General features: G+C 39.0%; 2 protein-coding genes across 3 annotated transcripts in view; one reads left to right on the top strand and one right to left on the bottom strand.

Moving 5' to 3' along the window:
* The window catches only part of Rrm1 (ribonucleotide reductase catalytic subunit M1), a 40,543-nt gene extending 32,221 nt beyond the window's left edge, over positions 1–8,322 (top strand). For both annotated transcript variants that reach the window (XM_003463382.5, XM_063256603.1), the window contains exons 16-19: positions 2,605–2,740; positions 3,934–4,029; positions 6,352–6,540; positions 7,682–8,322. In XM_003463382.5, coding sequence (XP_003463430.1) covers positions 2,605–2,740; positions 3,934–4,029; positions 6,352–6,540; positions 7,682–7,870 — 610 coding nt within the window. In that variant the 3' untranslated portion in view covers positions 7,871–8,322. The remainder of the gene's footprint in view (positions 1–2,604; positions 2,741–3,933; positions 4,030–6,351; positions 6,541–7,681) is intronic.
* Positions 8,323–9,902: 1,580 nt separating this feature from the next.
* LOC100728769 (olfactory receptor 52Z1P-like) lies at positions 9,903–10,919 on the bottom strand. The gene has a single exon (XM_003463383.1). The coding sequence runs from the start codon at positions 10,917–10,919 to the stop codon at positions 9,903–9,905; it is 1,017 nt and encodes a 338-aa protein (XP_003463431.1).
* Positions 10,920–15,531: the final 4,612 nt, after the last annotated feature.

A 15,531-nucleotide genomic window follows, 5' to 3' on the forward strand; every position in this document is an offset into this window, starting at 1 on the left:
TAGAATGTTTTGCTGAATGGATAACGAAACATACTGTTTTTGTTTCCTGTCATGAGGTGGTCATTTATAGGTTAATGTAGATGCAAAGTGCCTAGTGGTTAGAGAAGGAAGCATTGGCATAAAATCGTTTCATAAAACTACATGTTAAAAAAATTTAGAAAAACATACATGAAAAAGGGAAAAAATGAAAAATTATCCTAGTAATATGTGCTCCAGAACTGCCATTGGTGCCTCTTGTCCTTCAGACTTTCTCCTGAGCATTATGTATTATGTATATTATGTGTCTGTTAAACTTTTGCAAAAATGGGCCCACACTGCATTCTGTATTTTGTCATTTGGGTTTTCCTTACTCAAAACACTTAGTATTTTATATCTATAACCTTTTTAAATTTCAAAATTAGTATATAAATTGGTTCATTAAATGCAGAAATAAAGTAGAAATTAAAAGTCCTTCTCTACTTTTGCCAACCACTTGTCCCACAAAACAAACAAACAAACTTGTTCCCTTTCCCAAAGATAGTATTTGTTAATGGTGTGTAGTTTTCTAGATCTTTTCTGGTATATTTACAGATGGATATACATGCATGTAAGGTTATGCCAAATGACATATTCTGAGGCTTTTTTTTTGTACTGGGGATCTAACTCACGACCTTGTGCTTACCAGGCACGTGCTTGAGGCACTGAGCTAAATGTTCAGCGCACTTAATTTGTTTGTTTGTTTGGTTTTTTGGTACCAAAGATTGAACTCACAACCACGTGCTTACCACGCAGGTGCTTGTGCCTGCTGAACTAAATCCCCGGTCCTCTGAAGCTTTTACTTAGTGGGTGTTTTTTTGGCTTTCACTTTTAGTATATATAAATCTACTGCATGTTTTTATTAATCACAGACAATTCCATAGTTTGGATAGATCATGTATAACTTCACAAGATTTTCTTCTGCAGACAAATGATGTTGCAATTTTATACATGAAGTAATAAAGACATGGAGGTAATTGGTTTTCTCTATGCCTTATAACCAGAAAGTGACAGAGTAAGGTTGAAAACCCAGTTACACAGTCTCTGTCAGCCTCTAAGGCCCTGCTAAACTATGTTTGAAATGCTGGGTGTAGAATGTAGGAAAAGCATTCTTTTTGTGTTAGGGAAACGTAAGATTAGGTAAAGTAAGATTAGGTAAAGCTAAGACATACAGTACAAAAAGTTAAAGCATATGTTAAGGTGGAGGTCATAGAAAATGTTTACAGAGCAAACCTAGGAACTTAAATTGGTAGTAGAGGAAGTCAGGAATATACTCTGAATGTATTTTTTCCCATTTCACAGGATAATGGAGAGTTGTGATGAATGAATAATTGCACCACTTCCATATCAGTATATTTTACGAAGGGGCCCAGCATAGTGACCATATTAGAAAAGAATGAGGAGGTTGAGTGAGTGTATGCTGATGCAAGTGGGGGACTCTGGAATTGTGACTTGAGCATTTCTCTGGGCATGATAGGCCATCAAGTCTTGTGATTCCTGAGCATACAGGGCAAGTGGCATAAGCCATGACATGATAAAGAATGTCAGCAGTAAAAATTGTGCTAATTCTGTTCAGGCGTCAGGTACTTAAGAAATGGGTGAGCAATAACATTCATACCATGGAATTGTGTCCCTATAGGAGTTTTTTAATTTTTATTTTATTTTAACAAAGCAAAACAGAAAAAAGGATAGAAATGATCCCGAATTTCTTTTTTTTTTTTTTTGTCTTTTTCATTTTTATCGGTACCAGGGATCGAACTCACGACTGCTTGCTTGCAAGGCAAGTGCTTATGCCACTGAGCTAAACTCCCAGCCCCCATGATCCCGAATTTCAAAAGGATAGTAGAAAATTAACACTAACTAATATATTGCATATTGTTATCTTAAGAAGTAGTTGTTCAACTTACAAGATTTAGTCATAAAAAAATGATCAGTCGAACATTGAAAGTACAAACTGTTCTTATGGGTAAAATAACAGAGGTTAGTAGTTATAACTATCATATATATATATATATATATATATATATATACACATACACACACACACACACACACACATAAAAGTATATCTATATACATATAATCTTTTCCCTTCTTCCTTCTCTCCTTTCCCCTATCTGCGTTATTCTTTCCTTTTGAGCACTTTCTTTCTCTTTCATTATCACAATATCTATTATACATTTTGGATCTTATTACTCGTGTCCCCACCACCACCCCACCACCCCTGCTAGGGAGACAAAACAATGTTTACAAATGTGAGTTTGATTTATTTCACTTAAGCGTATGATCTCAAATTGCCTCCATTTACCTCCCATTAGGAGTTTGTATTTATTTACTTACGGGACAAAGTCTCTCTATTTAGTCCCAGCGAGCCTTGAACTTACAGTGATCCTCCTGCTTCAGCCTCCAGAATGCTGGGATTAAAAGCATGCACTCTACTGTGCCTTGCCCTTAGGAGTTAACTGAAAAGTTAACTTGTGAATTAAATGCATGTATGAGTTACTCCTGTCATCTACATACGTTACAGTAATATAAAATAACTTCCTGGCAGCTTTAACACCAGCGTCTAAGAATCTTTTTTTTCTTTAGGTATGGTGTAAGAAACAGTTTACTTATTGCCCCAATGCCTACTGCTTCAACTGCTCAGATCTTGGGGAATAATGAGTCCATTGAACCTTATACCAGTAACATCTACACTCGAAGAGTCTTGTCAGGAGAATTTCAGGTAAGAAATTCACAGCCAGATAAGAGATCTTTTTTTTTTTTTAATTGGTACTAGGGATCAAATTCACGACTGCCTGCTTGCAAGGCAGGTGCTTATGCCGCTGCGCTAAATCCCCAGCCCCCAGATAAAAGATGTTAAAATCAGGATGCTCACTGGGCATGGTGGCACATGCTTGTAATCCTATCACTTGGGAGGCTGAGGCAGAAGGATCCCTATGAGTTTGAGGCCAGCTTGGGCTACATGGTGAGTCTAGGCAGACTGAACTACTTAGTGAAACCCTGCCTCAAAAATAAATAAACAAACAAAAAAATAAAACCAGGATATTTGCTGTAAATGCTCATTCATACCTAGTAAATGCCCTTTTTTCTTAGTTTTGGAGCAAAGCTTTGTTATAGACTGTAATATCTAATAAAACTGTTTTATGTTATTTCAATATGTAAAAACATTTAATAACTCTATTGAAAGAAGGAATAATTAAGAGTTTTGTATGGAAGTAACTTGTTGATACTAGAATTCCTATGATAATATTATATCATAATGATATCTGATAGAACTTGGGATACTTGGGATACTTAAGGTATATGCAGGAATATTTAAGACTAGTTCTCAGACTTTTTTTACCAATTAGAATTTCTGGTTAATAGGGTTGGTGTTGTTTTTTAAAGTTCCCTCTTTGTTCCTCTGGGTTTTTTTCTTTCTTTCTTTTTTGTTTTTTTTGGTGGAGATAGGATCTCATTATAGCTTAGGCTGCCTTCGTATTTGTAGTCCTCCAACCTCAGCCTCCTGTATTTTTTTTTAATTGAAAAAAATATTTTTGAAGGCTGGTTGTATAGCTTAATGGTAGAGTGCTTGTCTGGCATGCTCAAGGCTGAGAGTTCAATTCCCAGCTCTGCCACAAAAATTGTTTTTTAGCCATATTGAGGTACAGTTAACAAGTTGTATGATCCAAAGTGTACAATGTGATGATTGGATATATGTGTGCTTTGTATAATGATTAGTAATGCTTACTAATAGCTAAGGAATATGCATTTCATGTGGTGGGGTGGACCTCTCAGTTTTGTAAAGCAAAACAGGATTGATCAAGCAATTTAATGTTAAATAATTCTTAAGTAATCTTACTTTGAATTCTAAGCCTGTGATCTGATGTAGGCCTTTGGGTTTTATTTATCACATCTTTTCTACTTTCCTATCAGATTGTAAATCCTCACTTACTGAAAGATCTTACGGAGCGGGGCTTATGGAATGAAAAAATGAAAAATCAGATTATTGCATGCAATGGCTCTATCCAGGTATGGAGTGAGTATGAAGCTGTGTAGGAGTTGAATACTGTGGGGCCTCTCACTTACCCTGCTAAATGGAGAAGAAAGGGGCTGTTCTTTATTTAGTTCTATTTTTAAATGATATCTTGGCTGTATTTGTGAACAGATCTTTTCTATCATTTCAACCCATTCAGTTTAACTGGACCCAGACACTGTTGTAAAGAGGAAATTCATGTGCTTACACAATAGTATCCACAGATCCAACTATATCAATCATGAACATTAAAACTTGTTTTGACAATTTTGCCCTTTTATCAGTACTCCTTACAGACTATATACTGTACTGCTGTTAGCAGTTGGTCTGGGATGTAGAGTGGGCAGAAGAAGGGCAAAAGTCTTACTGACTTTTTCAGGTGGGAGAAGAGATGCAGAAAGAGGGAAGTGTGGTTAAAGATTGAGGGAAGCTGTGAGGTTGTCAGGACTAGTGAATATATTTGTAGTTAAACACCTCAATTAATTTGGTAAGAGGATATGGTGATTTGCCCAAATGAGGTTCTCGATTGTCTTCTACCAGGGTCACTCCACCCTAGTGTCTGCTCCCTTTGCTGCAGGGCAGATCTCACAGTCATCTTCACACTCTCACTTCAGGGTCTTCTGCCCAGTGTGACAGCAGAAGCCCTCTGACTCTGGTACCATTTTCTGTCTCTTCACCCTCAGTTCTTTGTCTCTTCCTGCCTGTTTTAAGAACCCCACATTCCTACCTGCAGAACTGGGTAGTAGGGAGGATTTCACGCTATCTGAGATCTTCCTGGTATATGGGGGATTACTGAGAGAGTTCCTGCTCTGGTCCAGCTCTGCTGAATCTCTCCCCTTTCTCCGTGTTTCCAGGGGTGCAATCCATAGCTCCCTGCCAGCAAGTTTTGGGCTGCCCACAGCTCACAATGTTCAGCTTCTCTCTGTCTAGGCTCGGGAACTTTCCCTTGTCTATGGAAGACAGTGGGCAGTGGGCTGGATGCAGCAGGGACACAGAGTTCTCTGGTGTTTGGGAGGATGATGGTGGGAGAGATTACCTGTTTTTGTTCTCCTGGCTCTCCCTTTCTCTGATTGCAGCCACAGCGTCCTGGTGCCCTGGCTGCAGTTATCTACCATGCTGGATTTCCTCTTTCAGGTGGGAGGGAGAGTATACGGGGAACCTGTCCCAGGAGTGTGGCCTCTGCAGCAGTGGGACTGTTAGAGTCTCCCCTGTGATGGCTCCCTTGTGATGGCTCCTTTGTGATTGCTGTGTAGAGGAAGAAGGGTCACAGACCAGCAATGGTGCCACTTCCCCTTTTCAACAAACCAGATAGTTGATTTGATCGACAGGATTTGGCTTTTGAGTTAATTTTCCATATGTGGGTATGTTTGCCTCCCCTGTTTTAGAATCCCAGCATTATCTTGTGTCTGTCCTCTGACCAACACATTGCTAATCAGCCATGTTGGGATCCAGTAGTTCCCACTTTTTTTTGCTTTTAAGATCCTGAAATTTAGCTTGTACCCCTTTCCAGTTAAATAAAGAGTAGGAGTTGGAACCATAAAAATTCTCAGTGTAGCCGGGAATATAGCTCAGTGTGGCACAGTGCCTGCCTGGGAAGCACAAGATTGAGATTTCAATCCCTGGTGAAAAAAAACTTGATGTGATTTCAGAATGCTTCAGAATTTGGGGACCACTTATAGAATGTCTGAAATTAGAGCCAAATTTAAAAAGCATGGTAGAGATTGAGGACTGATAGTCCAAAAGACAGTCACAATAGTGATTAATAATAAAATATTTATAGTTGAGAATCAAGCAGCATTTATTTGTAGATAGAGGGCCCTGGATATACATTGGTCTATGTGGCCAAACAGACAAAAGACTCCTGAAATATTTCTATTTTTTGTGACAGAAGCTGTTGCATTAGGCAATCCATATAGGTGGAATTTAAAAAAAGTGTTTTTAGAGCCTGATTGTGTCCCTTTTACTTGTAGTCCTAGTTATTTGGGTGTTCTGTGACATTGAAGGATCATTTATTGCTTCTTAGTTCTGACTTTTACTTCCTTTAAGTGCTTCTAGAATAATGAACATTTTGGCCATAAGCCAGTTAAAGATGGTTGCTTAAATCACTACCACCAGATTTATATTTGGTTGGATGGGGTTTTGTTGGACTTTGTAAGCAAGAGGTAAGCAATCTGGGAAGACTCAAGAAGGGTCGTGTTATATGATTCTAAATAATTTGGTCAGCTCTGGCAGGAAGGTTAAATCCTTGTACCATTATTCTGTTAGTCTATTGTTTTCTTTAACTAGAGTAGGTTGAATATTTACTTTTCCTTTTTCAGACCATACTGGAAATTCCTGATGACCTGAAGCAACTTTATAAGACAGTCTGGGAAATCTCTCAGAAAACTGTACTCAAGATGGCAGCTGATAGAGGTGCTTTCATTGATCAAAGCCAGTCTTTGAACATCCATATTGCTGAGCCTAACTATGGCAAGCTCACCAGTATGCACTTCTATGGCTGGAAGCAGGTTAGTAGAAGAAATTAAAGACTTCATTACCAGCTTGGGATATTTTGGAAGTGGAACAGGTTTATATTCCAGCTAACTGTTAAATATTGCCTCTTAGATGTTCTTTCCCTCTGAATCAGATGTGTTAAAACCACCTTAAGTTTTTTATACTAGACCAAGCACATCCATTGGATTTTCTCATTTCTGCGATTATTTTCTTTGCAGGTTTGAAGACAAAGTTCTTTATGCTTTTCACTTCCTTTACTATTCAAGAAAGTATTTAGCAAGTAGTGTGGATTGTTCCTCATTCATTCCTTTGTACTGTTTCTTGAGTATCTTCCTCCCTTTTCTACTAACATTTGTTCTTAACCGAGTTTTACTATTTTATCTGCTCCAAGATACCTTAGAGCATTCCTAAAATAATACTTTATAAATAGCAGCCCACTATTTAAAAACATCTGTTTTTTCCACTTGATTGACAGCAATTTAAAAGCTGAATTATTTATCATTACCAACGGTAAAGCCCTAAAATTTTAGGTTATATTCTTATTCCTTGGCAGTGTGATGGATATTTATATAGAATAGTAAGTTTATTTTCTTCTATAACATATTCTTGTTGAATACTTACTATATGCTTTTTGTTGGGGATACTGAATAGAAGATGTAATTCTTAAAGTAGCTACAATATACTTTGTCATACAGAGACATAGTCTCATTCTCTAAATGTTTATTGGACATTCTTGGAAGTTACACATAAAAGCAAAGACAGCTGAATAAAAATATTTGACATTTCCAAAGAGATAAAACTATTTTAGGGATAAAAAGAACAAAATAAAGCTGTCTGATTGTTGAAATGTTTTTTGAGAGTACTTTTTGGAGGAGATAGAATTGCAGTTTAGCAAAGAATTTGATTTGAGTTTTACAAATGTATTTTTTAAATTTCTTTAAATTAAAATTTTAAGCCATTACATATATATGGGCAATATTTAAAATTTTTTTTTTTTTTTTTTTATCGGTACTAGGGATCGAACTCAACTGCCTGCTTGCAAGGTGGCGCTTATGCCACTGAGCTAAATCTCCAGCCTTTAATATTTTAAATATTGATCTGAATGCTTGGTGGCCTCACAATTTCTTTTGATAGTTGTATTTATATCCCTTGTAGGGTTTGAAGACTGGGATGTATTATTTAAGGACAAGACCTGCAGCTAATCCTATCCAGTTCACTCTAAATAAGGAGAAACTGAAAGATAAGGAAAAGGCATCGAAGGAGGAAGAAGAGAAAGAGAGGAACACAGCAGCCATGGTGTGCTCTTTGGAGAACAGAGATGAATGTCTGATGTGTGGATCCTGAAACAAGACTTAGAGGAAAACAGCGCATCTCCCATAGAAAAAATACTTGAGCATAGATAGGCATAGTGGTTTGCTTAAGATTAAATGGCTTTGCCGGATCATATTGAAACAGAAGGAATAATTGATTTAAAGTATTGTTTCTATATAGTGGGAATGATTTGGAAAAGGAAAAACAAAAAACAAACAAAAAAACCCTGTATATTGGGAATCAAAGTAGAAGTTTTAAATGCAAAAGAAGTCATCCTGGAAATAGGAAGTGATTTGGTAAGGCTCATCACTTCTCTAGCAGTCCTTTTCTGATGATACCAGTTTGGGTAAGGAGACTTGAATTTTGCTGCTTTTACTCGTGGATTCCTAGAAGCAGAACTAAGTGGTATTGTATGAGAACTACCAATAGGACCTTTATCTAGATAAAGTTCTATAGGTCATTCTGAAATAAACTTTTTAAAGTACTGTGTGCGTCAGTTTTTTCATTTACTGTTATACAAAGTTCATGTTTGAAAAAAACATTTTCTGTTCTTTGAGAGTTCAGGAAAGAAATTAAGACATTTCTGATTTAATATATGTCTTTTTCTTTCCCCCATGATAAAATATACATAACATGAAATTTACTATTTTATCAAGTTTTAAATGTATAATTCTGTGGCAATTTAGTATATTCACAGTGTTATATGACCATCACCACTACTTATTTCCAAAGCTTTTTAAACAGTCCAGACAGAAACTCTGTTCCCGTAAACAGTAACTCTTCATTCTCTGCTCTGTTTCATCTGGCAGTCTGTGTTCTAGTTTATATTTCTGTTTATTCTAGGTTCCTTACATAAGTAGAATATAGTATTTGCCCAGCATCTGGTTTATTTTACTTAGCATAGTGTTTTCAAGGATTTCAGTGTTGTTGCATGTATCAGAATTTCATTCCTTTTTAAGCCTGAAAAATAGATAAATAAATATTCTCCAACCCACATTTTGTTAATCCATATATTTGCTTTCCTGTAGTTGAGACACAATAACAAACAGCTTGTAGGAGAGGTTCAATGTGCATTTAGTCCATGGTCGGCTGACTCCAACAGCGTGGCAGAATGGTGTAGTGGAGCAAAGATGCTTAATTCATGGTGACTGACTGGGAAGTGGGTGAGGGACCAGATACAGAGCCCCATGATCCTGCCTTGATGGCCCACCCAAATATACCCTGAAATGTTGCTTACTGATCTTCTGAGTGACTTGCAAGTCAATCAATTTGACAGTCCATCCTAACTGTCACATCCCACCCTCATCAACTTGATACCCAAACATAGCAGGTCTAATCCCAGATCAGGGCTTAGTCTGATCTGTGAGTCTGACTTGGGCTGCAGACCCAGGAGTTGGTGTTCCTGAGATCAGCCTGGAGACCTCAGAGTTCTGAGGGTGTTTGGCTGAGTTTGGATTCCCCAGGGAGGGTCCACTTTCTTTGGGTCAGACTAGAACTCAGAAGAGGACTTCATCTAAGTAGAGCCCAGAGCATGATCTGACCTGTTTGTGTGGGCTAAAAAGCACCCTGGGTCAGTCTGACATGCGTGTCTGTGTCAAATTTGGAATCTGAGGCCACGATTGTGCATATTTGGGACCAACTGGGTTATAGAACTCAACCTAGTTGGATTAGACTAGAAACTTGAATAAGACTGACCAGTGTTATTTAGTCACACTGAATTTCATGTCAGGTCCTAGGCTGTATTTGGGAAAAGAGATCATCAGGGGAGGATTTGGACTTTTGCTTCAGACTATGTGTTTAGGGCACATCATGTTCTGTTTGACTTGTTTGTGTGTCTCCTAGTGAAGCACTGTGTATCCAGATATTTGGGGCTTTCTCAGGGAATGAGGTGGGAGAGAAGCACAGAAAATGAGGATAAACAGGTGCAAGCAATTTTATTGTGAACAGAATATTCTAAGAACTGAACAATTCATAGTTTGCTCAGGAAATTCTAGCCTATCTCTCTGTACCCCATTCTTATATCTAATTCCCAGGCACAGGTTCAACTTCCCAAGTTGATAATGTTCTATCCTGGCAACTTCCTGTCTACTCTCATACTCTGAAGTCTCTTTGGCTGCTCTCCAACCTCCTGGAGTGATTCCCGTTTACAGAGCATCTTTTCTATATGTTGCCGAATTTCTCTAGTCCTCACCCCATAAATGAGAGGATTCAAGGCTCCTGGGAGCAGTAAGTATATAGCACTGAGTAGATTCTGGACATCCTGAGAGACAGACTTGGCCATTCGGAAGACAATGGAACTGGAAAGGCCAGAGAGGTAGATGGTGAGGATGACCAGTAAGTGGGAACCACATGTGTGTAGAGCCTTCGCTCGGGCTCCTCTAGAAGAGATCTGGAAGGCAGCATATATGATGCGAGTATAGGAGGTTCCTAGCAAAGCCAGATCGAAGATCACAGTGACCAGCCGTATAGCCAGCCCCAACTGGTTGTTGAAGGTCAGGTCGCCACAAGCTATGCTCAGCAGTGCGATGTACTCACAGGTGAAGTGTTGAACCACTGCCGTACGGCAGAAATGAGCTCGTGCAGTTAGTACCACCGAGGGGACTGCCACGCCCAGGCTCCGTGTTAGGGCAAAAATGGTCAGTAGACTCAGCAAGCGGGATGTCATCAGGTCAGTATAGCGGAGTGGGTGGCAAATGGCCACATAGCGGTCCAGAGCCATAGCTAGGAGGAGATTGTAGTCCAGAAGGAGGGTGAAGTAGATAAAGAACATCTGGGCCAGGCAGCCATGCAGTGATGGGTTGGCATAATGCACAAAGCCCTCCAGCATTTTAGGCATCACAGCTGTGGCAGCACAAATGTTGCCAGCCAGGAGCAGAGCAATGAGCACATACATGGGCTGATGCAGATTCCGCTGGGCCACCACTATGTGGATGACCAGGACATTAGCAGAGATGATGGTCACATAGAGGAAAGTAAAAGGGAAAATGAGGAGGAGCCGTCCCTCTTGCAATCCAGGGAAACCCATCAAGAGGAAGTTGGCATAGGAGATATTGAAGATGCTGGTATTTTCATTCTTGCCCATTAGCTTCCACCCTGAGCTAGCACCAGGAGTGGTGATCAGAGGCTGTTGGAACAAAATGGTCAATGCAAAAGAGCCTATTTGTGTTTTAGGACCTGAGGGTTTTGTAATGAAAATCTGTCTCTTCAAGTATGTGTCTAATTTTCAGGCACAGGCAAATAAAAATGTCAGGTTTTGTAGGAGCAAAGACATGAATAAGACATTCCTTATTTTCAGGGAGCTCATTGCTCTCTATGTAGGAGATGTGAGTTCACAAGACACATGATTAAGTGTCACAGTGCAGATATTTGCTTAAAGGTTAGAGGGAATAGTAGATGTTATATATGAGGGAGAAGAAAGAGTGATGGCTAGAGGTTAAATAAGAAAGGTTGAAAAGAAACTTGATTAGAAGGAAAAGAGAGTATACAAAAAGTCTTTGACCCAAGGAATCTGGGAAGGACCGGGTGAGCCTTGATGGAGAGTGAGGAGTCAGCTAGAAGTGACAGCCTCCCTTGTGTGCTTAGGGTACACTGTGGCAAGGACAGAGGGGAGACTTCTGGTCTTCTGGGACCCTGAGCGATGAGAGTGGAGACAGGCTCCTTCCTAAGGCCCTCTAGACTAGCTGCAGCACCTCCTGTCTGGTCTTGCTCTCAGAGAAATGGCTGAGGACTGACTTTCCTTGTCAGGTGATTTGGGGAAGACAGAGGTAACAGCATGACCTTGGGGTGCTCATGGACCTCCAAGCCCAGAGCCACCACAGAGACACAGGATTGAGTATTGCTTGTGAGTAGGTGAATGAGGAATAAGGCAGCGAGGAAGAGGGCTAAACTATATATTTGAGATTTTGGAACAGTAATTTCAAAACTTTCAGATTTTTGCATAATTAAATAGATATTGAAAGAGAACTTGAACAAGATCACTGCACGTCTATCATGTAAACTGTAAGTTGCCCTCCTGTTTTGTGTCCTGGGATTCTTAGATTCTTTAGACTCTTGCTGACATGGGAGTGCAAAGCAGTGAATGAAGGAGTGCAGAATAATAGCTCTGTAAAGAAGGAAAGAATGAAAAGGGCTATGAGAGATGGGGAGATGGGTTAACTGACTAATAAAAAGCTTAACAAAGATTCAGGGAGGTTTTGTAGAATTAAATCAAGCTTAAAAACCACCTGGAAGTAGATAGAAACAGAGACTCAACAATAACTTCAAGTTTTTTCTAAACTAATGGACTGTATAGGAGTTTCCAAAACCCAAGGAAGAAGGAATAGAGTTGGAGTACTAAAAGATACAATTAATGACTTACATTTGGATGTTTGGTGGCCTTACACATGAAGAGATGTCAAACCAACAACCGAGCATGAGAGAGTAAGGCTGGAGATAAAAATGTGGGGATTATAATTTTATAAAGGGCATGAGATGAAATTCTGAGGGGCAGACAGAATAACTGTTACCATGAGAGACCAGACAGAAAAAAAATAAGAGAAAAGAGGGAGAGTGGATTCAGGAGCAAAGGAGTAGTGGAAACCAGAGGAACAGAGATTTGTTTGGTCTGGAGGCTTCAAAGTAATTTGAAGGAATTTACAGACTAGGAGAGGTGGAAGAGCAGTATAGCTGAATCACCCAATAAGCTTAATGGTTGGAATAGCAGAAGAGACCGCAGACCCGAGGATGCGGAGCGTCATGTGTGTGCTGGAGGAAGCCATCTACCTCCTCCAAGGTGAAAGCCAAAGCCACACACAGGGACCCCTTCCGTGTCCCCTCTGCCACCCAAACTGTTTGGCTTTCTTTCCTCCTTCCACTCTAGTGGAAGAGATATCTCTTCTCTCTGCTTCCTGGATATTGTATGCTTCTCTCTTCTTTCCCCTCGATTTATGAAAAAGGTCTCTGTCATTGGAGGAATACTCTTTGTTAACTGCATTTAGCCTCCTGGATCCCAACATTTCTCCATACTTTTAAAGCTGAGCCTCTGGCACGTCTTTATCATATCATCACTGATTTGCTTATCTATTTCTTCACTAGACTGGCATAGCGGGGAGACCATGTCTTGTTCATCTCTGCTCCAGTAAATAGCACAGAGCCTATTGCAGAACAGGGTGTGCAAAAATTGTTGGGTTGAAGGAATCAACAAGCACAGAAAAGAATTCTAGTTACAACTCAGCAGCCCTTTACGGTTCAGTGAATAAATGAAAACCTAACCCTAAGAAGCGAGGCTCAGAAACCTCAAGTGATTTGCTTAGTCTCACACAGCAAAAAAACCGTCAACCCTCAAATCTAGGTCTTCTAGGGACTTTTCCCTGTTCAACTATCATGGTGTAAACTCCTCCCCACTTTGGCATTGGAGAGACTTCAAGCTGAAAAATTTTTTTGGCTGTATTGGGGAGTAAACCTAGGGCTCGTCATGCATGCTAGGCCACTGAGCTACCTTGCTAGTGCTGTGTATTGTATTGTATTGTATTATTTTTGAGACAGGATTATTGCCCAAGCTGGCCTCAAACTTGAGATTCTTTTTCCTCACCTCTGAGCCACTGAAATTACAAGTGTGCACCACGGTGCCCGGTAGGGTTTAAGCATTAATCTTAGCAGCAGTATTAAGTGCTAGTACTTATTCAGCACTTTCTGCCTGTCAGCCATAGAATGGTTCCAAGTGTTTCCCACCTAACATTTCTTCTGAGATAGATACTATTTGCCAACCCAGTATTAGATGAAGATGCTGAGGTTTAGAGAAGTTAAGTTTTTAAATTATCTTAGGTATAAAATGACAGGGCTGGAATATGAACTTAAATTTGTCACTGATGAAAGGTGGAATTCAGTTCCACTCTCAGGCTTATCTGCCTCCAAATTCCCTGCAAATCTCTTTGCTCCTCACCGTGCACCGAGGCAGTCCGTGGTGGTCTCCAACTGGGCCGGTCAGCTGTGGTATTGATTTTGCCTCTGAAGAGGGGAGAGGTGAGGTCAGTGCACAGCTCCAAGGAACTGATCTCTGAGGCAGAGGAGGGGAATGGATGATAGATAATCATGCTTCTGGCTCCAGGGGAGGGGCCTCAGGAGGCTCCCAGAAGAGAGTAATTTCCAGGGGCTCAAAGGAGAAACCCAGAAGAAACTGTCTGTTCCTTTCTGTGTTATTTCAGTGGTTGTTTTGGGGTTTTATAGCACACATTAACATATCCATCTTCAAGCCACATCATGTCAACTTCCCACATAGTATGAGATCCTTACAATGTGGTATTTCCATTTCCTCTGTGCAGCAAATATGAAATCAGTGTTATAATAATGTTTCATTTTCACATTATTATAAACATCATGATACGTTGTTTTTTTACCTCATTTTTCTGTCCTAGAGTTACAATAGAAAAATCAAATATAAATCAGTATTATTTTTGCAGAATCTACTCCTTTTTTGGTACTGGGGATCAAACACATAAACTTGCACTTGCCAGGCAGGTGCTTGTGCCACTGAGCTAAATCTCCAGCAAAATTTACTCATTTTTTATGTGACTGTAGTTTATATAATTTTTAATAGCATTCCAGTGTATGAATGTACCAAATGCGTTTATGTATAGTATTGTTGAGGGACATTTATCTTATTTCTAGTTTTTCATAAGTAGGAACAATGCCATTACAAAACAATAGTTTTGTACATGTATTTTTTTTTTTACATTTTTTGCTGTGTATGTGCCTAAGGAGACATGGTTGTGTGTCAAAGCATATGCTTATCATCAACTTTACTAGATAATGGAAAATTGTTTTTCAAACATGTTGTGATGATAATATCACTAATGTTATATGAGAATATATATTGACATTTACTGGGAAATGGTCATAATACATATCTAAATCTATGTCTACATGATAGATATGGTGAGACTGTGCAGTGTACAACTTGGATATCTGTATGTGAGAGGTTTGAGTTAATATATTTTTTGTATGCTTAGTTTTTGAAACTACTGTTTAGATCTTTTGCCTATCTTACTATTAAGTTGTCTATCTTTTTTTTTTTTACTGATTTGTAGTTTTTTATGTATTCTAGATACTGGTTTTTTGCTGGTTAAATTTATTTGTAAATGTCATATACAAATATGTCATTTCTCTTTTTACTTTTATGGCATCTTCTGATCAAAGAAGTAGATACCAGATAGTACACAGGGTATCTTTGTACAAATTACACAAGGCTTTCTGACCTGACAATTGTAGTGTGGGTTGAGCTTCATCCTCCACATGCTTTTGTAAGATGTTTTTGGACAAGTTACGGCATAAAATCAGCCACTCTGCTTTTTCTTACCCAAAGTGCTTAACTTTAGTGTGGTCAAATTTATATCACCTTTTTCTTTTCATTTATAAAAAAGGTTAGTACTTTTTTTGTCTTGCTTAATAAGATTTTCACTACCCAATATCTTGAAAATATGTTCCTTTGTCATCTTGTAAAAACCATTATGAGTTGAACTTCAACACTCAGATATACCTTTCTTTAGCATTTCAGAGGAATATTTAGCAAGTATGCATATTATATAGTATACCACGCACAAAACCTCTTTTGAGATGCTATAGATAATATAGAATCATCATGATTTTAGCAAGTTTCTCTGGGTCATGGTACACATTTTCTTTGTCTTAGCTCTTTTGTGTTTTCCTCTCTTAGGTGT

This window comes from Cavia porcellus, unplaced genomic scaffold (assembly GCF_034190915.1).
Source record: "Cavia porcellus strain 051 isolate PalLab524CR breed Dunkin Hartley unplaced genomic scaffold, mCavPor4.1 scaffold_9, whole genome shotgun sequence".
NCBI classification, from domain to species: Eukaryota; Metazoa; Chordata; class Mammalia; order Rodentia; family Caviidae; genus Cavia; species Cavia porcellus.

Coding starts and splice junctions, on each gene's coding strand:
- LOC100728769 (XM_003463383.1), bottom strand. CDS start 10,919: ATGGGCAAGAATGAAAATACCAGCATCTTCAATATCTCCTATGCCAAC.